This window comes from Lagopus muta, chromosome 1 (genome assembly GCF_023343835.1).
Source record: "Lagopus muta isolate bLagMut1 chromosome 1, bLagMut1 primary, whole genome shotgun sequence".
In the NCBI taxonomy this organism is placed as follows: domain Eukaryota; kingdom Metazoa; phylum Chordata; class Aves; order Galliformes; family Phasianidae; genus Lagopus; species Lagopus muta.
In genome coordinates, this window is record NC_064433.1 from 40,092,847 (window position 1) to 40,117,704 (window position 24,858).

Consider the following 24,858-nt stretch of genomic DNA (forward strand, 5'->3'; position numbering starts at 1 on the left):
AAAAGTCCACTTTCTATTCAAAATCATTAGGATTTCATCAGGTATGAAGGTTGAAGGCATGAGCAATATTCAGAACTCTCCCCAAATTTAAAACTTTTATGAAAAATACCTCCTGTATTCTGAACTCACTCAGGGTTCTCACAGAAATACACTTAATTCTGACATCCTCTGACAATGCACCAAAAAACCTGGTGTTTCAGAAATCTTCCTTAGTCGTATCTCTGGCAATGGTCTCAGTGAACACTGCTGTGCCTCTGTGTTACACCTCCGTGTAACTGTTCTTTTGCTCCTAGGGCATGGTCAGGTGTAGTGCCTTGGGAAGTACTGTGGCAAAAGTAAATGCAAATCTTAAGATACAGGTTCCAGCTTTGGAAAAGAGAATGTAAGAGGTCAGAAGATGGACTAGGTAGCTTTTCATTTGCCTTTTTAATTTCTCTTACTTTGCATGATTAGCTTCAATGATTCTTCAAGAACTTCAAGCCCTAAGAGGGCTTATTCTGAGATGAGATGAGAAGTGCAGACGTGAATTGGAAAAGCGCACCTTTCCCCACTTCTGCAGTTGAAAATTTGAGAACTTGCTGTACTACTGAAATAAGCACTGTGCAGAAGTGGAAGATGTTGGTACTGTTTAGTCCGCATTGTGCACTCCCAATGAAAACATTTATTAAGTAAAAAGTGTTTGCTGCAAGTCTAACTCTTCCTGAAAATTTGATCAATGTTTACAGATATATGGAGAGATATCGTTGTACAATTTCCCTTCCTTTCCTTTAATCTTGAGCACGATGCATATGGAATAGAGTTTTGTGTTTTTAAATCTGAAGTACTATTTATCATGTTGACACCTATATAACAATTCTAAAAGTCACATTTTGGAAAAAAAATGGGTGTTTTAATATGGCCAAGACAGCCACCAATTGCCACTTCACCCATCATGCATCAACTGTAGGAAGACACCTTTCCTAGTCAGCTCCCTTAGTATCTGTGGAACCCCATCTCGAGCATTGGGTGTATATTTGGGAGACACAGTAAAAGAATAGCATAAAGCTATTAGAGTGTCCAAAGGAGAGCTGTGAAGATGGCGAAGGGTCTGGAAGGCAAAGCATATGTCAGCAGCTGAGGATCTTTGGTGAGCTCAGCCCAGAGCAGAGGAGCTGAGGGGAGCCCTGATGGCGCTCCAGCTCCTCACATGGAGCAGAGGGGCAGCGCTGAGCTCTGCTCTGTGTGACAGCAACAGGGCCCAAGGGAACGGCATGGAGCTGTGTAAGGGGAGGGCAGCTGGGTATTAGGGAAAGGGTCTGCACCAGAGAGCGGTGGGCATGGAACGGGCTGCCCAAGGCAGTGGGCACGGGCCTGAACCCAGAGTTTGAGGTATGTTTGGAGACTGCTCTCAGACATAGGGTTTGAATTTTGGGTGGTTCTTTGTGGAGCTTTGAATTGTGAGTCTCTTCCAACTCAGAATACACTATGATTCTAGTGTGTATTGGTTTATCATGCACTAAATGTGTTTTAAAGCGTATCAGAATATTCAAAAGAATCTGTTTTGATTTCATGAAAATTTATTTTTCACCTCAAATACCAGTTTTATTTATATTATCTACAAAGAAAAAAAAATAGAAAAAAAAAAACAACACCATAAGCTAAATAAGGAATAGAAAAAAAAAAAGATAAATATCAGTAGAAATTATGGTACAGCCTGAATTTGTGCTTTGCAACCTTATCACTGCTGCAGATGGACCATTAATTGAAGAAATCAAAACACCATAAAAAGAAAGCTTTCATTGCATTGTCTTTCGAGAATTAAATGTTTGTGCCGTACTAAAAAGCAGCAATTATTTTACAGTAGATTTCTCTGAGATAACAGAAAAGCACATTAATGACTGCAGCTGAATATGAAATATTATATACTATAGCTTTATGTTTGCAAATGTTCGACCTCTAGCAGAAATATACTCCTAAGCACAGAAACTTGCTAGTCTTTAGCCATCATTAGAAAAGAAGATGCAAACTGAAAAAAGGACACGAAAGCAAAAGTAATTATAATTATTAAAAATAAATGTGTCTTTCATTTAACAGAAAATGCTACTGAATGTTTGGTGTCTGGGGACATTTTCTACTCAGTAGTATCATCTGATGAAGTTTGAAGTCCTGACAGTCTTTGAAGCATGAATGCAGACTTGAATGCTACATTGTCAAATGTCAGGGGTGTTGAGCAAAACAGTTTTATACCATGTATGTAAGCATGCAGTAAAATTTCTAGAAGCTTCAAATGCTCTAAACATGCACAGATCAGTCATAATGCTTACTGCTGTAACTCTGATAAACCTGGGCCAAGTCAGACATACTGCTTGTGCACTGAATGTGGAATTTGTAATATACAGTAAGCCCTAAAAGACAGGAACTGATGAATTTCCTACCACAAGACAGCCAGCTGCAGCTGTACTTTCATCAAGGACTTTCAACTAAGCATTGTTGCCAAACGACCCTTTCAAAGGCTCATTTAACATACAAAATAGGATTTACCTTGCCTAGCTCTCAAAGTCTTAACATCTGAGCTAATCACCATAAACTCCCTATTGATACATATATCTCTAGGAATCACATCTGTGATCTATAATAAGATGAGATTATTTGCCCCCTTGGTGGTACACTGAGTATAGAAAATTTTGAAAACAACAGAATTAGAATGTTTTGTTTAAGTTCTCAAAAGAGGACAAATAAATCCACCTTCCATTTCTCTAAAAATACTTCAGAGATTTCTTGGCTGCTGTTTTTACTTACTACTTTTTGTGTCTTAGAACACATCTTTCACTATGTAGTAGTCATCATATGCAAAACTGAGCTCCAAAATAAACAAAAACAATAAACAATATTATTGTAGGTCCACTGCTTTTTTCTTTTTTTTTCCTGAGTAAATAAACACAGTAACAGTGAAAAAGTGGAACAATATCAAAGGGCAAGTGAAGCTCCTAACTCGCCATAAACTCTTTTTTGAGATCTCAGATGGACGGAGGGGGGAGGGACGGGGGGGACGACAGAGGGAGGAGGAAAGAAAAAGCATAAAGTCAACATAATTCCATGGAGAAAAGTTTTTGTTTTATTTTTCCTATAAGTAGCATGAAAAAAATATCTATTTTGAGATGGATATAGAGTGAGAAAGTCCTCCTACCTTCAGAGCAGCTCAATGGAGTGTTCCATTCAGGTCCCTGTTGTGACTTTCCCAAGACGTGCAAAAGAGGCAAGGGAAACTTCTTATTTTGTTCCTCAGAACCAAAAAGGAAAAAGGAATGCGTTGTACTCTGTTTTCTTCCCCCCTTATTTCTGATTCACAGCTTCACCGGTCTACAATGAAAGGAAAAACCAGAAGACATCTAATGTTCCCTGTATTCATTGAATACTCAGTTTTAAAGAACAAGATATCAAAATTCCACTTCATCTTTGATGTACTTGAGAGATTTTAACCACTTGAGATGCAGGTTTTCAGAGAATAGAAAACAAACCGCCAGCAAAGAGAGAACTTGAGTGAGTGACTGGAAGAACTGTAGTAGGACTTTGCTACCCTTCATGTTTCAACATCTTTCCTACACATTCACCGCAGTGAAGGAAAAACAGTCAAAGGAGTGGTCTTTTCTTGGTACTTATATGGATCATACTTTCAAACAGAAATAGCTTGACTGCTTTAAAGGTCTAAGTATGCTGTTGAATCCACTTCTCAAATATTTCAAAGACAGGGTTGAAAGTGGCAGCATTTACAACATTCATAAAATCATCTCTCTCACGTTTGACTATTTTTGTAGAAAACAGCAATTCAAAAAAGTAATTAGCTCAATATTTCCTTCTCCATATCATTCCTTCCTTCCACTCTCAATATTTTTTCTCCACGAATGGATGATGGGTCAGCTGTTACACTGCTGCTCTGCAAATGAAAGCAAAGGTTTGATTCCCTACTGTGCCATCATGACCATGTCATCCAGAGCTGCTGCTGCTGCATCTCTGTGTTGAATTAATGTAAGGAGCTTGATGCTGCAGGACTGCAGGCAGATGAAATATAGAGACACTGGGCAGCGCCGTCATGGGCAATTAGCAAAATATAGAAAATACAGAGTTAGCAAATATGTAAATTTAACCTTTCCTTTTCCTTTTCCTTTTCCTTTTCCTTTTCCTTTCCTTTCCTCTTTTCTTTTCTTTTCTTTTCTTTTCTTTTCTTTTCTTTTCTTTTCTTTTCTTTTCTTTTCTTTTCTTTTCTTTTCTTTTCTTTTCTTTTCTTTTCTTTTCTTTTCTTTTCTTTTCTTTTCTTTTCTTTTCTTTTCTTTTCCCTTTCAAGAGCCCTTATATCAAGAATTAATTTACAGTGGAGAAAAAGATCTCTCACCTGAGTCTGCAATAAGCTGGGCTTATTAATAACCCCTTTTATCTCCAAATCAAATAAAGGTACAGAAGAAAGTGAGTGAGAGAAAGGACACAAATTGTCTCTCCTACATTAAACCAGCAATGACAAGGCTAAGGTCAGACCCCATAACAGTATTTGATCAGGTGCTCTACCTGACCAGACTGTCCTATGCACGGCACAAAGAGTCCTAGAATCATAGAATCACAAGGACCGACAATATCATCTAGTCCGACTGTCCTCCCACTACCATTGCTACCACAAGCTACTAAACCATATCTCATAACTAAACCAGGGAGGCATCTTCTGGTTCCCACTCAGGAAAATTTACATATTACTGAGTACAGAGTAAAAAGACTGAAGAGAACTTTCTAACTAAAGTTAGAATGATGCAAGATTAATTTTTGTAAGCAATACCATGGAACACATACTTTGTATCCTGAATTCCTCTCCTACTTCTAATCCTTAAACAGAGAATAACACGAGTAGAAAAAGAGATTTCTTTTCAGAAGAAAATTCTGTTCTTTTCCACCCTAAAACCACTGAGACTTCTTGTTGCTAAGGAGGAATGATGTGAAGCCATTAAATTACTTGAGTGAATTATGAATGCAATTTGCTAAAACAAATATGTTTTATTGAACTGATCTGTGAGATGTGGTAAAATTAAATCAGATATGCCAAAATAAAGAAATAAATAGCTCATGTTATCCTTACCCTACTCTCCATGAAGAATCGAACATATGTACAGAATATTTTGACAGTAAAGTCAAAATGAGAAAAAGAAATCTCAAATGCACCGCTCAAACTTTATCCAAATGCTTTACAGATAAACACCATCTCTAAAAGGATACTGATATACAGGCAGTATATTAGTATCTACAGCAGTAAGAGTAATCTAAGATGGCCACGGACATTCTCAGTCTAACACTTGGCATTTTCTGAAATCTTTGCTATATAAACAGGAAAGGTGACATCCCTACAGACTTGTGCCCAGTACATACAACTAAGCTAATGGCAAACTGAGTTGAGATCTTTTTAATCTAACAATTCTAAATACTTGTGCTTCATATTTCCTTAGCTGGAGTTTTAAAAGATCGTACAGGTTAGAGACATGCAAATGATAAAAGATGAATTTCAACCATGAATTTATATGGATGGTATTCCTTTTGTATTATTCACAAGTTAGATGAAGTATTTTCAGTCTTGTGCATTACTGTTAAATAGTTGTTTTTTCCTCTTCACTGTTTCTGTGCAGAGCAATTCAAAATTGACAGTTTCCATCCCTGGAGGTATTTGTTCAAGGCCAAGATGGATGGGGCCCTGGGCAGCCTGATGTAGTGGGTGGCAACCCTGCCCACAGCAGGGGGGTCAGAACTAGATGATTTTTAAGACCCCTTCCAACCAAAGCCAGTCTGTGACGACTTTAATTACAGCAATTATCAGGAAAGCACAGAACAATACTGGCATGTCATTTTTTCCCATTGTCTCCTACAAGAATGGACACGTCCATTTCTGAAAGTTTCCCACATTCTTCTTATGACTTGGGTTCAAGTCATAAGAAGGAAAAGATGCCAAGCCTTGCAAAATGCTTAATTACGTTTGGAAAAAGCCTCAGGATACTGACATAACAAGAATTTTAGCCAACCTAAACTCCTAAACTATTCTTCAATTAACAGTACTTGTCAAACAATTCAAAACTGTTTATATTTCTCATACATTCTAAATAATAAAAACTCTGCATTTGTGCAGTTGACATCAAATTCTAAATGTGATAATTATGTTGTAATTTGTAAAAGTATTGCAAATCTTACAGAGCATGCCTTGAGAATTTTTATTAATTTCAATACAAACTTTTTAATTCTAATTTAATTTTTAAGTTAAAAATCACTAATTAAATCTCCAAATCAAGATTTCACAGAATTATTGAACACCCCAACTTGGAAGGGACCCACAAAGATCAGTCTAACACCTCAAACTCCTTAGAATTATTTTTCTATATATATATTCCATAGAATAAAGAAAAATTCCACAGAAAAAGGAGGACATATTTAGCAAAACAAAACTTCAACCAATCCACTCAATCCATCTCATTTAAGAAGCCACACTTTGTTTACAATCATACATATTTTGTGATGAAGACGATTGAAACATACCATAACTTCAATTTTAAAACATTTTTTAACTTTTGTAAAGTTTTAAGGGGAATAATAGCCAACCTAGTATAATTTTTGTTGTTTTCATGTGCCAAATCCTATCCCAGAGAATACTCCTCTCCTTGGCAGTTCATGAGATTATCAACCATGTCGCATTTTACTCCACTCATTTTGCTCCTCTCCAGTAAGCATGACTGTAGTAGTTACAGCAGCAGGAAGAGTTAGGAGCTATAAAACAAACATAAATTCGTGTTCAGACAGTTCCAAGATCTAATGATTTGGAATTCAGGACATTACACAAATAGAATTTTATTAACATGGCCCATTTATTTTCAAAGTACCAGGTCTCACTGACTCTCAGGAACAGAATATTCCTAAGATATTCAGGGCAAATATCTTCCACAATTGGACTGAGATAAATCGTGCCAGTGGCAAAAAGTCATGAAGAAGCAAAAAGAGATTATTTATTAAAAGTCATTTAATAAAATGTCCACATGTAACTCAAAACCTGTAATGGAGGTTTATGCAGAGGTTTATGTCTTTTGTTGTATTTTCTGAAGAAGAAACTCCATTTGTGCATTTAGATTTGGCTGTCCTTTCTTGGTCTTCCTACTCAGTATTTTATAAGCTTCCATTTTCTTTTGCTTGTACAACCTCTGAGCTGCTTCTCTTTGTTGTTTTCTTTTTTCTGCTTCCTAAAACAAAATAGATACGATCGTGAAAAAAAATCTATAAGCAATATATTCTCTTTTATATGAGCACTAGTCATCAGGTACTGTACTGACAGTAGGCCACTGACTTTAACAGCTTAATTAGGATTGTTTCAGAACGTAATGCAATCAAAATATATATTGTCTAAAGCTTCAAGAGAAAAGCCAAGTTTTCCTAGTAGAATATCCCACAAAGGAAGGTTTGGTCCCAAAAATGTACTACATCCTTTCTGCCATGCTCCTTTTTTTCTTAAATGACTCAAGTGCCCAAAGTTTTTTACCTTCTCTTTTTCAGTGCAAGACTGAAAGAGCTTGATTCAGCAACCCCATGAAAATGCCATACCAACCCAAATGTGCTAGGATACTGGATGTATTTGCAAGAGACTGGCAGATATGATATGGGAAACATTTAGGTGTTCTGTTTGCAATACTAACATAGCATCACAAGCACATGATGTTGTGATGCTTAATCAGGACTGAAATTACAGTGACCAGTCCTCTTCAAAGGAAAACAGATTTCTGCCTTTACTAAGATAAGAAAAAGATGCAATTCAGTTTTCAACTGTACACGCATTACTTGTCAAGAATGCTTCACACATATAACCAGAACACTAATGGAGGCACTTGCTCTGTGTGGATAGTTACGATATGTTGGGTGGGGTGGGGGTTGTGTGCTTGCTTTTTTTTTTTTTTTTTTTTTTTTTTTTTTGCATCCTCTTTTCTAGCATAATTTTAGTAAGTAGTTTGGTCAAGCTAACTAGCTTCCTTCTCTTGTATCCTGTCCTATGTAAGCCATCACAAATCAGACTTAAGACTTCTTCTCAAGTTTATTAATTGAAATTCAATGCCATGATGACCCCAAAGGCTGACATGTCTGCAGAATGTCCAAATATATCATAAGTTTAGCGATTATATTTTTGTTTTCCATGGTACAAATAGCTTCTATGATGTACAAAAGTTAGTAAGAATGTTCTTTAATGTTGGAATGTAAAATTAACTAGAAGTAACACCCCCAAATAAATGAACGTCTAAATACTTCTTGATGAAATAAAAAATCCCTCTAACAGCAAGTGCAAAACTTAGAACCAAGAGTCATAATTCCAAAGACCTGAATGCCTGCACGTCAATGGCAAACTGAAAAAGACTGAACATCACCAATATCTGTGCTCCTGTCCCATGGTCCTATTTGAATCCAGATGGAAATAGTATTAAACTACTCTATGCCTAAGATTCAAAATGATCTCTGTTTAACATTTACCTCTCTCTTCTTAGCACGCTCAGCCTGTATTTTTTCATACTCTTCTTTTGCCTTCTGATTGGATGTTTTTTTCTTAAACTTTCCTTCAGTTGTGACTGGTCTGTAAGAAAAAATACACAAAATTCAAACATGCCTGTTTGCAGATAGCCCATCATCACATATACCACGGCTACTGCAGAATCAGTCTTGCACTGTTTTTTGTGTATGGGGTGAAGTTAATTAGAAATATAGATTTATAGATTACATGAGAGAAGAGCAAAGCTCATCTTTTCGTATTGTACGAATACCTAATTGCACTACTCTTACATGTAATGCTATTTGGTATCATGTACTGTAATGAGCATCTAGCAACATAGCAAACTAGATTTCTTCATTCCAAGTGAACTAAAGACTGGTCTGCATGGAACTTTTAGTAATGCACATGTCTTATCTGCTGGATCTTCAGTGAATAGCATATATGAAGACTAAGCATTGCCTAAAAGAGGATGTTTCTCTCCATCATACAAAGTCTTCTGAGTTTGAAAAGCTCGACCACTGCATTAACTTTGAGCTGTGTTATCTCTTTCTAGTTCCAACACATGCACACAACTGCAGAATATGAGGACAAGCAAATGTCAGCAAACTGCTCAAGTTCACGCTGACATGGCAAAGTGAAAAAGATTAGCAGCAACAATGCCTTTCTAAAACTCTTACTGAAGATGGCATAACAGTATACTATGCCCTTAACATTCTGAAATTAGGAGCTGAATTCATATTCCTTCTCGAATTCAAAAAGATGTTATCCCTCACAAAAGAAAACTCTACAAAAAACACTCCCACAGTGCCATTTGTCTGGCATTTATTGTCATATTATTATAATAGATATACAGAATTCTCTGCTTAGTATTATTTTTTCTGATTCACGGTAAGTCCTTTATGTAAACAGTGTGGTATCACATATTTCACACTTGAAAAACATAAGCTTTGCTAGATATTTAACAGCTGTTCACAGAATAAGTTTTTGTTTAGTCTACTGTTCATAATAAAAGACTTCTAGAATTCACCATCATAATCTCAGAAATCTCAGGTAGAAAATCAAAAAGGTAAGTGAACAGATTTGCTCACAGTTTTATGGAATACAACCCTTCCGAAGGAAAAAAAAATAAAAATCTGTTATACTCTGATCTCCATCTTGTGGCAATATTAAGTAATTACACCCCATCTCAGAACTGCAAAACTACTTAAAAAGCAATGTTCGCTAATATTTTAACAGAATTACTTAATCAGTGCCCTATTTTACATCCCCATAGAGCACTGAAGTCTACCTAATAGTGTCACTGCACCTCGCACACTAGCAGCCAGATTCATATCAAATTACAAATTTTGTTTATAATCACGATGACTCTTGGTAAAGTTAAAAAAAGAAAAATCTGGTCTGAAAAATAGCCTAAGTTTTGCATCAGTCATCTCTGTGAATTAACTGCCCATTCCACACACAACTCTACTTTCCTCCTACTGCAGGGCTTGGATCTGATTGCCTCTCTCTGTACTCTCTTGCATGTTCTTCTTCCAAAAATTTAAATGTACATAGGGCTTGGAATTCAGAGATCTACATTACTCCCTGTAATGGGAACAAAAAGGTGTCATTTAGATTGGACACAAGAAATAAGTTTTTTACAATTAGGGTGGTGATGTACTAGAATAGGGTGCCCAGAGAGGTGGTGGATGTCCCAGCCCTGGAGACAATCAAGGTCAGCCTGGCCCAGGCTCTGAACAACCTGATCTACCTGTACACGTCCCTGTTCAGCGCAGGGGAGTTGGACTGGATGATGTTTAAAGGTCCCTTCCAAGTCTAAGATTCTATAAATAGCATAAAAATTGGCCTATGCTCTGGAATCAAACCCCAAAAAGCTGATTCTGATGTAAACACAACAAAGCTGTATTCTTACATTTTCTAACAGTTCAGAAAAACACTGAAGGCTTACGTGCTTTTTTTTAAGCAAATCATCATACTGGAGTCCATGTAAAGTGTAAGATCTAAAGTACCTCTGTAAGCATAAAAAATCATTATTTTTAAAGAAGTATTTCCGTGACTTACTCTACTGCTTTATTAAGCTTTTCTTCTGATAGAACTGAATCATTTGGAGACTTGTGCTGTTTCTTCAGCCTCTCCTCCTCCGCTAGGTAAAGATGCTTCAGATGCTCTGGGTAAGTATCTGTGAATTGATCAGCCCGTGGTGAACAGATCTTCTGCTCCTTCTTCAATAATTTCCTGTATTTCCTTTCAATCTTCTGTTTTCTCCGAAATGCAAATCCTCGTCCTGTAAGCACAAGGAAAAAGGGAGTCAAATGCTGCTTATTGGAGCACCAGCAAACCATGTAGCTGTTGCCAGGACCACTTCCCATTTACATTCCTCCACACTAATTAGGGTCATTTTCATCAGGACCTTTTAAAGACTCAGGGGAAAAAAAAAAACAAAACAACAAAAAAAACCTGATAGAAACCCAATCCCTACTGCAGCTTGTACAAATGTACTGAGGATTACTGCCTGAACTTCACCATCACTGCAAACACGCTACTTTATGGAACACAGCACACGTTACGCCGCTGATACAAGCAATGCAGCAGGCTTACGGAGTCTGCACGGCTGCAATGCCACAGAGAAGCCACTCAGCTGCGTGACCACAAGCCGGCAGCGTGATTAGCGTCAGTGTTCTCCTGACAGCCGCGTGCCCGCAGCCAGGCTCACCCTGCTGGACGCTCCCCAGAAGGCCGTGCATTGCCGTGGGCCTCCACAACCGCTTCCGCTGCGGGCGTCGGGCCGCGCCGCCAGCGCTCTCCAAAGCCCCATGCTCGGACCCCGCACGCCGCGCCGCCGCCATCGCTGCCTCAGCGTCGCAGAGCTGCTACGTCACCACGGCGCGCCGCCTCCGCTCGGCGCTCGGCGCTCGACTCGCCCGCCTGCTCGTCCGGCGGCGGCACCGCGAGGGCGGGCGGTAGTCGCGAGGGGCCATGCGGCGGGCGCGGGGCGCTCTGCCGGCCCAGCTGCCGGCGGCGGAGGCGGAGGAGGGGCTGCGGCGCCTGGCGCGGTTCCTGGCGCGCGCGTTGCCGCTGTGCCGCGCCCACACGACGGAGTTCTACGCGCGCGGGCTGTGGGAGCAGCTGGTGGCGGCGCGCCCCGAGGTTGTGCTGCAGGCGCTGCGGCGCCCCCTGTCGGAGGCCTCCGGCGCCGCGGCCGTGCGGTGGGGTGAGTCGCGGCGGGGCGTAGCGGTGGGGCGCGGGCAGGGACCAGGAGCCGCCTGCGCGCTTCCTGCCTCCCGCTATGGTATCTCGGGCGGTGTAGGCACTGTGAGGTTCTGTCCTCGCCGTTCAGACTTAATTGGCCTTCTCCTTTCTGTGGCAAAGTCAGATTGCAGTCGTTTCCCTTTACTTTAATAAAAGGAGAATCTCACCCCACTCTGCAGAGCTGCTCTTTATTCCTCCGCCTGTACCAGCTGCTTTTTTTGCAGCCGTTTCCGCAGTGCTTTGCCGCTGCTTTGCCCTTCCGGAGCCCTTTGTGCTCCTCCGTGTATGCGGACCAGCAGTACTCGCCTCACTCACTGCGACGTCTTTGCAACCTCGATGGCACCGCCTCGGTGCGAGGAATTGCACCCAGAGAGGCGCTCATAATGTTAGGTGGTGTCGTGGTCTCATTTCAAACTTCCCCCCCGTTCCTTTTGAGTGAGAAATGGCATGAAGTTCCCAGCTGGCAGACGCCTTCCCTCGGACTAATTTCTGAATAACTGGAGCAAAATGAACAAAAAAAAATATATACGTATAAAATAAATTCATGCGAGTGGAAAGATGTAACTGTTAAAGTCCTCCAAATGTTGAAACTGTGGAAATGTGGAGGACAGCTGGAAAAGACTTAAGCGTGGCTTTCCTATATGTCTGTTATAATGAGTGCCTGGCAAAGGAAGACAGAAAGCAGTTTTATTTCTGACAAGAGCTATTTAAGAAGCACTTCATATTTTTAGTAATTTTCAAGTAACTCAAGAGGAGGCCAGCTATGAAATTCTATGAGTGAATTTACTGCTCTCCGTGTAAAAGGGAAATGTACCGATAATATGCTCTCAAGCAGAGTGGAGAAATGAAGATAAAGCATCTGAAAGGTTTGTTATTTTGAGGACCTGAGTCCTGGCAAAGAGATCAGCTTCAAAACGAAGGTAATATCTTTGACAAAGAATGCAGCAGAGGAAAAAACTGCATCATGCCAAAGCTTGTTAAGCGTAGATGGCTCTCATGTAGCGTTAGTTCTGGAATATGGCACGCGAAATGACACATGAGGCAGAAGAACATGTGGAGTGTAATGTAAGGGTCCACAAAAAAAAAAAACAGCATGTGGAGCTGAGTATATTTTGGCATAAACGGCAAACAGATAATAATTTGAATTTGGAAAGTGATTGAAGAGCTGCGAATTGCGACATCACTTGTAACATTTGTCTCTTGGATCTGAAGACCTTCAAAATACTAACTGTAAGACTCCTTTAAAAAAAAAAAAGCAACCAACACAAAAAACAGAGCTAATTTATGTATGAAAAAGACACTGGGTTATGAATTGACTTTGGGAGCCAGATGGAAACAAGACAAAGAACCAGTCAGCAAGCAAAAGTGTTGGGAAGTGGTGAGCAAAACCTTTAAGTCAAGTATATTTCAGAGGTAATGTCAGAGTCAGAGCTGATTTTAAGCAATAGTGGGAACATAAAATAGAGTGTAATTGAGTCTAGAATAAAACGGATATTTGGATGAAGTCATCAAAAAGAAAACTGTAAAGGAAAATTACCTTAATCCTAACTGTATGTATGGGATAGCCCATGAAATGATTCAGACACTGAGGTGGTGGCCTGTTAAGTAGAGAGGCAGGAAGGTAGAATATTGCACTGTAGAATTTAAAATTGGAAAATCATTTTCTGAGCTATATTCAAAGTGTGTGCTATAGAATCTAATACAGGAATTACTGGATCAAAGGATGGCTAAAACGAAGCACGTGTTTTAGGAGAGAGTGTCACCTTCCTGCTGAGGCTGTGTTTCTTCTTTTAAAATTATCAGATATTTAAACATTAGTTATATGCATATAGTTTGAAATGAGTACTAAATGCTCTCCTAACATGCTGTCATTCACAGAGTGACCTTTTTCTTATGAGGAGGTGTAGCTATAAGAAGAGATTTGTTCCATATGTCCAAATGACACTGGAGTCATGTACCCCAAATACCTTACGCACAGTGTGCGTAAAATGGCATTCTGATTTCATCTGGTAAAACCTTTGCTCTCTAAGAGTTTGTGCATTTATACGTTCACATTCCAAACACTACTATGGAAGTTTTCCAGAATCCCAAGTGAAATTAAAGGGGAACACAGGCTACACTTGACAGAATTTATTTGGAAATGGGAGGTCGTCAGTTCAAATTCACATGGATCTGCAAATTAAAAAGTGACATTACTATAGAGTGACACAAAACTGTTATTGTGCACAATATTTTATTTTACTGTAGGGATTTTGATGAGTACACATGCTAAGCTGTAATTTTCTCTTAGAGATAGATAAGCAACAAATTACAGTTCTGTTGTATGTTATTGTGTGCAAGAGGAAGATTACATGTTCTTCAGCTTAGTTTTAAAGAATATTTTCAGACACTCATTAGATATTTCATTGTAATGGTGACATAAAGGTTAGAATTCCTGGTTTCCAGTGGTACTATACGGATTTTTTTCAGATCAGTTTTTAGATATAGAAAATCATTTTATATATTTTATACATTTAAAAGCTAACATTTGCCATATTGTATCTTGTTTATCATGTGATTTCTGCAAATTGGACACAGGCACAGAAAATCTCTGCCTAATTATTCTCATATTTTACTGTAAATTACCATTTGTACTACAGTTCCATTTTTTTGGCATATATTTCTTTCCTCCAAAGATCTATTTGCAAGTATTTGGACTGTCTGGTTAAAAAGACATATTAGATTTCATCTTGAGAGCAACCAAAGTAGAAACAGTTTGAGAAAACTACAATTTTTAATATTTGTGAATAGTAAGTATTCCAACAATTGCCTTTAGTGTGGAGATGGTCTGCAGAGATGTCTCTTACTTTTTGGCGTAGGATGGGGTCATTGCCCCTTGATATTTGTTATCTGCAGAATATTTGCTTGCGCTGTTGATCTTTGTGAGCTATTTGAAAGGTAGCTTGAAAAATTAGGGTGAATGTCTTCCTTGTATAGGTTTAATGTTTTTCCATAGTGTCATCAGGGTAGGGTGGTGTAAGATGGGTATACGTATGTTTGCTTTTATTTTTCTGCTGTAGCTAGGTTTTGGCTAACCCTTGTGCAAAGGCTTATAGTAAATGGGATTACATGAGGCTGGTGAACAGTCACTAGCAGGGGATCCATTTTAGCGCCAGTTCTGTTTAATGATCTGTATATAGGATTTAACAGTATACAGAGTAAATTCACAGATGGCACTAAATAATGAGGAGTTTTTGACTTCATTGATAAGAGAGGCCTTGCAGAGAGATCTTAACAAAATTGGAGGGCTGGACAATCACTAACCGCATTAAATTTAACAAGAGCAAGTGCTAGATTCTGAAATCAGGACAGAGTAACCCCACGTATAAGTACAGACTTGGGGACAAGAGCCTGGAGAGCAGCCCTGACAAAAGGGATTTGAGGGTGCTGATTGATGGCAGGTTGAATAAATTGTTAGCATGCCCTGGCAGCCAGAAGGGCCAACTGAACCCAGTAGGGCAAGTAGAGGGATTGTCCCAGTCTGCCCTGTGCTGGTGTGACCTCACCTCCAGCGCTGTGGGCAGCTTTGGGTACCACGATATAAGAAGGGCATAAAACTATTGCAGAGCCTCTAAAGGAGGGCTATAAAGATGAGGAAGAGTCTGGAAGGCAAGACACATAACGAGTGGCTGAAGTCATCAGTTTTGTTAAGCCCAGAGCAGAGGAGCTGAGCAGAGGCTTCATGGCAGCCTTCAGCTCCTCATGAGGGGAGTGAAGGCACGGCGCTGAGCTCTGCTGTGTGACAGTGACAGGGCCTGAGGAAATGAGGATAGTCATGTTGGGGATTGGGAAAAGGTTCTTCACCAGAGGGTGAGCGGGCACTGGAACAGGCTCCATCTCCCACCCAGGCAGTGGTCGCAGCCCCAAGCTGCCAGACATCAAGAGACATTTGGACAGTGCTTTCAAAAATGTGGATTGATTTTAGGTGACATTCTGTGGGGCCAGGAGCTGGACTTGGTCATCCTTGTGAATCCCTTCTAATTCAGAATATTCTATAGATCCTGTGCTAAGTTTGTTCATATAATTATGTTGCATTTAAAGATGCAAGTCTCCAACATATTATACGCCAATAAGCTGTACAATATGTACAGCTGAGGGTCAATATAATAAAACAAGAGGTGTTACTTTTGGAGCACCCCTGTATCTCACTTTTATCTTTCTTGAAGGTTAATCAACTAAAGATTAGCAAATGTTCTGAAATTCAAACAAGAAGCAGTCATTTAGAGTGAAAAATGGCTTTCCTTTTTGATTTTGTTTCACAGAGAATGACTGTAAGAAGTGCCATGCAGGCACTGAATTTAATTCTGGTTATGGCTTAGTATTTATGCTTTCTTAGTTCTGTATGTTTTTTTACTAACTCTTGCCTTGGTATTGTTATACTGTGAAAATAAATGTGTTGACATTTTTGTGACTGTTTTCCATAGACTGAAATTTATATGAGATCACTACTCATGTATGAAAATTAAGAGTATTAGAAAGGGGGTGAATAAAACAGATCTATGCTTTGTACAGGTGGGCAGGCCAGATTCTGGAAGGTTGCTGTGCTGGGTATGCACTTGCTCATTATCCCATACCCATGGGAGAAAAGACAAACCAGGAAATATTTTTAAAATGAGTGTTACAATTTGTTTGCAGGTCTTGCTAGCTATCATCTATTATAAAACATTTGTAAGTGCTTAGAGATCTAAAATTACTTTTACCAAAACTATAGAGAATTTAGCAAATATGTTTAGCTAAAATACAGAGGAATTAGAAAATTCAAAGCAATCTCAGATTTAGTAAGTGATTCTTACCAATGTATGTTTCACTTAAAAATTGATGTGCATTTTTGAAAAGGGAACATTTTCTGAAGAGCTAACTAATGCCAGACTGAAATGTTTCATCCTCAGTCAAACAAAATATGCACTGGAATTTAACTTTGGCTCAAACCTGATTGGTAATAAAAATTAATTTAATTCTCCCAGCAGATTCACCATAGAATCATAGAATGACTTGGGTTGGAAGGAACCCCTGACGCATCCAGGGCAGCCAGCCTCCCCATTTAATACTAGACCAGGCTGCCCAGGGCCCCATCCAGCCTGGCCTTGAACACTTCCAAGGACGGGGCATCCACAGCCTCTCTGAGCAGCCTGTTCCAGCACCTCACCAGCTACAATGCAGCTTGGAAGTGATGTAAATGTAATGTGTATAAGTCAAAACATTTCTTCTGTTGAACAGCTTCAATTCTTATAATATCTAGTAGTATATATATTTTCAAATGGAGATAACTAAGAAAGGCATAATGAGCATGTTTGTAAACAGACGTGATGATGTTTACTGAATTATCTTGTTGGTTATATTAAAATAGCTGTGCTAAAATAATAGTTTTCCACATCTGCACTAGTTCAGCTAAGAGTAAATTTTGACCTGCAATCTGAAAGGGGAGGAAAATAGCTGTAGAATTATGGCAAATTTTCACATGTGAAATAAATTGTTACTTCTGTCTCATACCATGTTATTTATTGCTTTTTGTTCTATGGGAAGATGCTGCAGGGGTGCTATGCATTTCTAATAGAAACCTCTTCTTTTCCATACAGATGACAACACATTTTCTGATGTGTTTTGTGAAAACTCCAAGAAACTTATCAATGTACACTTATTTGCCCTCGCTGCCAAGCATTATTCTTTGCCTAACCTTGGAGTGTGTACCCCATTAGAAGAGATACTTGAAGCGCTGAGAGGAGACAGCCAAGAAGCAAGTGGTATATTTACATTTATATTTCAGTTTTTAATTCTCTCGCTATAGGATCTGCAGAGTTTTTGTTCCAGAGGGTGGTTTTGTGGTGTTCTTTTGTTTTGTTTTGTTTTGTTCTTACATGCATTTCTTTCCTGCATGCTTCTCAACTTCAAATCTCATTTGTTCTTAGACAATTTCTTCACTGCCATTTTTTAGAAAGTGGCTTCTTGTGCTTAAATTTCAGCAGAGGGGTGACAGCATTCAGGCTTTTGCTGAGATTCTCCGTGTTTCAAAGGGGTTGAGGTAGGCAATCAGGCACATCATTATTTCATATACAGATGAAAAATCTTGTTAATTCCCTTTGTTTTTCTTCTCCCACAGCAACACAAATTATAACTGCTAGTATTGGGGTTTTTTTTGTTTGTTTTCCAGTCTCAGTCTAAAGTCAGGCAGCCATACCTCTTCAGGTGCTGCACACAACTTTTGTTTAATGTTAGACATGTGCTTGGGCATTTAACTGAACATGGCCCAGTAAGAGTCTGATATTTCAAAAGAAGCTGCTTTTATTCATTCTGTATTTTTTGGACCAGTACCAAATATGTGTCCTAAAATTAGAGTAGGTTCATTTTCTGTCTTTGAAGAGATTGGCTGAAAACACTCTCAAGGTGGCATCTTTACGTTGGAAGTCTTCCCTCTAATTTTTTGTTTGTTTGTTTTGGATGATGAGCTTACATTTATGCTTTGACTGCTGTCATTTTCACTGCATCTGTTCTTTATGGAATCTTCAGTCATAGGTTTCTCACCATCTTTCAGATTTCTCATTAGTTTTTCAGAGACAGATTCTAAGCCAGCAGCCTTTGCTTTCTAGTGCGCTTTGTCACTGTAATAAATTAAAATGGCTCTGATATTTCCCATCCTAAGTGATAGCAACAATTTAGATACATTAGGCATCTCTCCTGTTTTCTACAGCAATCTTCTCTTTCCAATTTTGCTATTTTTCATATTTGTCTCCCCAGTTTTAGATTTCTTCAGAATTACTGAAGCAGCTCAAATAGTCTTCATGGTTTGTTGTGCATTGATCTTGCTGTAAGTTTAGTTCCTGACTTCTTTCCTTCTGCTGTTTTTCTGCCTGAAGCCTTTTTTCCTCGTTTGACAGCTGTGTGCTGCTTTCCTGTTGCTTACTCTTTAGCTATTAGCATTTTCGTTATGTTCTCATTCTCTGTGTTCTGCTTAATTTTCAGTAATTCTGTAGTTCTTCCTTGTTATATATGTACTTGAGTTCATGCTTGGATTGACTTTCTCAAGCAAAAATACAAGGATTCTTTCATCATTTTCCTCACGCAGAATGAAACACAGAATAAGACAATTACTAATTATTTTGTTCTGTGTCTTGAAGGAGTTCTGTTTTGTTGGGTAGCTGGGATCTGGGTTTGTGGTGTCGTTATTCTAATGGTACTTCACTGAGAAAATAAAATGTTCTGATGTTCTGAACATAAACAATGGTATTATAATTCAAAACCTTTGTGTTGAACTGGCAAAGTATCAGTTAAATTAACTTACTTGGATGAATTAACTGCGTGTGTAGTTCTCTAACTTCTATAGCATATTGATGCAGACATATTACTATTCTTATTTAGAATGATTACCTGAAAAGGTTAGTTCCAAAATTTAAGTGTAGTCTGAATGTGAAGTGTTTTTTCCATTCCAATGAAGTTCTCTGTGGCCCTCATTGCCCCACTGGGTTGCTTGTGTTGAGTGCAAGGATCCAGAAGATCTGACCCAAGAGGAGCAAGCCAGTAAGGACAATTTCTCTTTTATACTTGACATAAGGAGAGAGGCTTGCTAAAATATTGAAATAATAGTACTTTCTGCCTTTTCATTGTGTTTATGCACTATGTAATAGTCATGCAATTGTTAATAAATCTATCTTTAAATTACATGGACTGTCTGAATGATTTTGAGCATATGGTCATCCCAGTCCCTGCCAGTCTTGGCTGATAAAATTAAATTGCAGTACTGTAACTTCTGTGTAGATAATGTTGTAAATTATGAATGGACTGAAAATTTCTTTTAAATCTGGTATATCTGAATTTCCACAGGTAGCAAGGGTATAAAAGATCTGGAAGATCTGCATTAGGCATATATGAAATGCAGTCTCTCCTCACTTGGTCTAGGTCAGAACTAAAGATGTGGGTACCAATAGCACTGTGGAGTTAAAGCAGTTTTTCGATTGGAAAGCGTCTACTTGCGCTAGGGTTCACAGTGTAAACAAGCAGCATTTCAGTATCACTTAGACATTAAGCTCTCCCCTTTACTCTGTAATATCCAGAGTACTTCTGTAAAGTATTGGAGCCTCACTTTCTTCTTAGGTCACAGAAGGATGTTTTGGGCATCTAAACCAGACCTTAAAGAGATGGGTTTTTTTCCTATTAGATTGACATATGTTTGCTTGTTTGCCAAAATGATTTAAAAACAGACAAACACAAAGCTATCGCAATCAACATTTAGCAGAAAACCCAGCAAAAATAAAACTAATAAAAGTAATCTTCTGCAAGCGGTGCAATTTTGCATGTGCTGAAATCTAGGCAGTTTTCATTCTGCAAAATGTAGGTCTAAAAATAATTTAGAAACTGTAGTAACTAAGGTGATAAATATATGTGTAGGTGTTAGCACACTATTTTTTTTCACCTGGACCCTCAGTTCCTTTAAGTTGGGTCTTGTTTCAGGGTTTGCCCCTGGCATTTGAAATACTTTGGCTTAATTACTGTTTGAAATTCTGTTGCAGAGTATTACCATGTCAGTCATTTGATCTTGTATTATAGCAAAGGGTGGAAGGTGTGATATGTGATGATGGCTCAGAGTGAAGGCGCTGCTTTGGAGACCAAACAAATCTTTTATTTCTTTAAAAAATATTTAATATCTGATTCTTCATTTTCTTTTCTTTTCTTTTCTTTTCTTTTCTTTTCTTTTCTTTTCTTTTCTTTTCTTTTCTTTTCTTTTCTTTTCTTTTCTTTTCCTTTTCTTTTCTTTTCTTTTCTTTTCTTTTCTTTTCTTTTCTTTTCTTTTCTTTTCTTTTCTTTTCTTTTCTTTTCTTTTCTTTTCTTTTCTTTTCTTTTCTTTTCTTTTCTTTTCTTTTCTTTTCTTTTCTTTTCTTTTTTCTTTTCTTTTCTTTTTTCTTTTCTTTTCTTTTCTTTTTTCTTTTCTTTTCTTTTCTTTTCTTTTCTTTTCTTTTCTTTTCTTTTCTTTTCTTTTCTTTTCTTTTCTTTTCTTTTCTTTTCTTTTCTTTTCTTTTCTTTTCTTTTCTTTTCTTTTCTTTTCTTTTCTTTTCTTTTCTTTTCTTTTCTTTTCTTTTCTTTTCTTTTCTTTTCTTTTCTTTTCTTTTCTTTTCCTTCCCTTCCCTTCCCTTCCCTTCCCTTCCCTTCCCTTCCCTTCCCTTCCCTTCCCTTCCCTTCCCTTCCCTTCCCTTCCCTTCCCTTCCCTTCCCTTCCCTTCCCTTCCCTTCCCTTCCCTTCCCTTCCCTTCCCTTCCCTTCCCTTCCCTTCCCTTCCCTTCCCTTCCCTTCCCTTCCCTTCCCTTCCCTTCCCTTCCCTTCCCTTTCTTTTCCTTTTCCTTTTCCTTTTCCTTTTCCTTTTCCTTTTCCTTTTCCTTTTCCTTTTCCTTTTCCTTTTCCTTTTCCTTTTCCTTTTCCTTTTCCTTTCCTTTCCTTTCCTTTCCTTTTCAATTGAGCTTACCCAAAAAGTTCAAAAGTAAAAAAAAAAGGTTTTGTTTTTTTCTATTTTTTCTTCTTTTTTTTTTTTCATTTGAAATAGTTACAAATTAAGAGTTTTTGGGAGGCCATAGAGATCTTCACCATTTTAAGCAAATGAGAATCTTTAGTGAATATTTTAGCAAAACACTTGTTTCTGTTTTTTTGTTTTGCTTTGTTTCGTTAAAAATATTTTAGGCTATTATTTTCTTCTGTCAGTTGTTAGATTTTTAATTGTCATAGCAGTTTGTTATTAAAAAACCAGATGTTTGAGAAATTGAAAGATCCTGTGGGTTTTCAAGAAATAGAGAAAACATTAGGTTTCTCATGAGCTCAGTGCAATTCCCCACTCTCTTTTAAATAAGTAATGCTCCTGGCTCTGTTCCCAGCATGGTCTGATCAAGGAATGAACATAGATTTTACCTAATGATCAGATTTTGGACAGACAAAGGCATACTGTGCAAAAAGCAGAAAATAGGAATATATTAATCCGTTTTGTTTTCTAAAGCATGCTCACCAGTAGCAGTCCTCTTTCTTCTACCCTCACCTAGACTTACAAAAATTGCTATCAATTTAACTCATAAGGCTTCTCACAAGGGAGCTGCTTCTGAGCTAGTCCTTAGTTGAAGAGATGTAGCTATGTAAACTGGTGCTAGAGGTTGGTTTCATCTCATTAACATATTTTGAGTCATTTTCTTTTGAAAACATATAGCAGTTCTGTTACCTATCCATAGTGTAAATAAAGGGGAAAAAACACTGCATCGTTCTTTAAATTTTACCAGCATTGTCATAACCTTTATTTAAGGTATCCCCCACCTGATACTTTGAACAAATCTGGAGAATTAACAAACAACACCATGTGACTGTTAATTGTCCTTGCCTTTATATTTCATATATGTAAATATCAATATGATAAATCACATAAAAATTAATCTTTTTAAATTAAAAAATAAAAGAAAGTAGTTTTTTGGTAATAGCTTGTGTCTAATATCTGGTCAGGTCTTAGGTACTTATAGTTTAAAAAAAAAAAAAAAAACTACTTTAAAAGTGCTATATTTTAAAGTGTTGATTTTTTTCATGTATCTATTTTTATGTATAATTCAGTTTAGTCTTGTAACTGCTCAGTGGATGTTTAATTAAAGATTACTGCTCTTAAAGTATAAAAAATACTTAGAAATACTTTTAGACTGGAAAATATTCTAATGGTACTTTTAGACTGGAAAATATTCTAATGGATTATAAATGTTTATTATTATAGATTGTGTCAATATGTATATATTTTCTTAATCTGATACAGGTATCAAAACTGATGAGTTTATGAATAATAAGAAATCACATGAAGTACAAGTAATGTCAGAGCTGGTAGACAAAATAGCAAAGTACTGTGGTTTAAAACAGGTAAGAAGGCATTTCTTAATGTATGTTACTGTTTAATTATCTTTGTTCTCTTCAAATACCATATTTTGATATTTTCCTCGCAGCTCTCATTTTTTCTATAAATATAGCTAATGAAAAGCCTTTAGGGGCAAGCTGAAGGGCAGTTTTGTTTATAAATGGGTTGCTCTCAAGGAACTGCCTTTTAGAGAGCCATGGTCATTTTGTGACTCAAAAAAAAGTAAGAAATCTTTTCATCCTCTGTATATTGATCAGCTAAAAATTGCACTGCTTTTTGCTAGGCACAGACAGTGCCTTGTTTCAGTTGCTGCCTTCTATTGCTGGCAATTTACTGTAGACTTCAGTAGGAGGGCAAAACTTCAATCTTCACCTGTGAGACGCACAAGAGTAACACATAGGGAAAAATGCAGATAATCTAAGGAATTTTCAAACCACATGCATCAGATGGCAAGTTCATCCTTGGGTGATGAAGAATTGCAGGATTTCTCTTCCAAAATGCAACTGTAACTTACCCTTAATGTCATTAGGATTGTGTAATTCACTAAGTCAGTCTTACATGAAAACCTTGTAGATGTTTACTAATGCTTCTCTTGGCAAAACACAAGCATCACAACACTTGACTTTTTTCAGTACCATATTTCACATTGTATGTGTTAGACACATGTTATTTGCTCAGACTGAGTTTATTTTAGATAATGTAAACGATATGTTCTTATGAAGTATTCTTCATAGGTTTGGGTCAGTGTCTTTAGAAGCTGAAGATCAAAATTCTGAACTCTAACTTGTCTGTTTTGTAAGGAGCAGCTGCAAAGGGCAAAGTTCTAGGCAGTCTCCTCATTACAACTGGGAATCTCAAGTAAACAGAGAACTGCAGCTAAGGCCAAATATTACTGGATGAGTTGCAATCTGTGAGCATCTGTAGTTACTCAGAGATGGTATGAGATCTCTCCAGTAGCTCGATCAGGAGATAGCCACAGTAACAAATGTGGATGTCCTGTACAACCGTAAAGTGTATGCACTCTATAAAGTGTGAAAATGCAGTAGTAATAGATACACAAAAGTAAATTCTAGTCATTCTATTTGCATATTTTTTTGCCTTGCTTACCTCTTCCTTCAGGCAAGTGTCAGTTGTTCAAGTGTGGAAGACTTTCATGTACTGAAAAAGTTTTAGAAAAGTGTAGTTTGCAAATAATGTGATACTAAATGTTCTCTGCATTTGCTAGAAGACGAATTGGTGGTGTTTCATATACCATTTTCATTTTGACTTTAAATACTTCCCATGAGATTCGTGGGTGAGAGGAAAGAAAAAGCCATAATCAGAGAGTGAAAAAGTAGAGCCACCTTAATGACCTCAGCTAAGTCTCGATGTAGCTGGTTACTAATAAAATCTTAAACTAACAATTATTAAGTATCTGTCAATGCACTACAATTTCAGCCTGTGATGATGCACTTTTATCAGATGACTTGGAGTATCCTTAGGATTATTTTCTGTTTATTTTTTGAAAAAATCGTAGCATTTAATGAAAAATATGGTTGCAATATATCTCTGAATATGAAATGCTGACTGCCTTATATTAACTTTTTTCCATTTTAGTCATATACTGTGAGAGAATTTATTTGTTCAAAGTTACAAATCCCTAATATATGAAAAGAGCTTTCCAGTACATGTTAAAAAAGAAAAAAACAGAAAAGCCTCCTTCCCAGTTATTAAAAAGCAACTTCTATTGTTTTGGTTACCTTTCAACTTAAAACAATATAAGAATTGTAAAGTTTTAGGAGAGTGTTTTCTTTATTGATTTTTTTTTCTGTCCTACTCTGCAAAACAAAATGTATATAACATTTAATTAAAAATGCTAGAGCTATGAAAACACAACACATGTTTTACAATAGCATGTGTCCTCAGGGTGTTTCTTTCAGATATTACAGATCACTGACGGGTTGAAAAATGCCCTCCATTTCACCTTCATACCATGATGTATAATGGGCAGTGGAGCATATTGTCCTCTTGTGGTATTTTACAATATACTAAACGTATAGTAAAAATGAAAATAAAAGCAAAAATTCTATTATTACTGTAATTACTTTGAGATTAATGATTTGAATTAAAACATTAAAGCAAATTAATCGAAGTTTTATTCAGTTGTTTACTCTTAAGCATCGTTGTCCTCATACAAGTGGAACTTTTTAGAAAGA

The 24,858-nt window shown here is 37.6% G+C and overlaps 2 protein-coding genes and 1 long non-coding RNA gene across 8 annotated transcripts in view; 1 reads left to right on the plus strand and 2 right to left on the minus strand.

Moving 5' to 3' along the window:
* Positions 1 to 4,099, minus strand: part of LOC125688024 (uncharacterized) — a 29,057-nt gene extending 24,958 nt beyond the window's left edge. Inside the window, exon 1 of the long non-coding RNA XR_007374574.1 lies at positions 3,167 to 4,099. This is a non-coding gene — a long non-coding RNA (uncharacterized LOC125688024). The remainder of the gene's footprint in view (positions 1 to 3,166) is intronic.
* A 686-nt stretch (positions 4,100 to 4,785) lies between these two features.
* On the minus strand, positions 4,786 to 11,415 carry CCDC59 (coiled-coil domain containing 59). Its single transcript, XM_048936576.1, has 4 exons — positions 11,235 to 11,415; positions 10,583 to 10,805; positions 8,506 to 8,605; positions 4,786 to 7,232 (listed from the first exon to the last, which is right to left on the minus strand). The coding sequence occupies exons 1-4, from the start codon at positions 11,365 to 11,367 to the stop codon at positions 7,071 to 7,073; spliced, it is 618 nt and encodes a 205-aa protein (XP_048792533.1). The 5' UTR covers positions 11,368 to 11,415; the 3' UTR covers positions 4,786 to 7,070.
* The window catches only part of METTL25 (methyltransferase like 25), an 88,269-nt gene continuing 74,809 nt past the window's right edge, over positions 11,399 to 24,858 (plus strand). For 4 of the 6 annotated variants that reach the window (XR_007375269.1, XM_048936541.1, XM_048936552.1 and 1 more), the window contains exons 1-3: positions 11,399 to 11,732; positions 17,386 to 17,550; positions 22,568 to 22,668. Coding sequence is in view for 4 of the 6 variants with exons in the window: in XM_048936541.1 (XP_048792498.1) it covers positions 11,498 to 11,732; positions 17,386 to 17,550; positions 22,568 to 22,668 (501 nt within the window). In the remaining 2 variants the exon portion in view is untranslated. The remainder of the gene's footprint in view (positions 11,733 to 17,385; positions 17,551 to 22,567; positions 22,669 to 24,858) is intronic. The other 2 variants (XR_007375275.1, XM_048936531.1) reach the window with 1 other exon arrangement.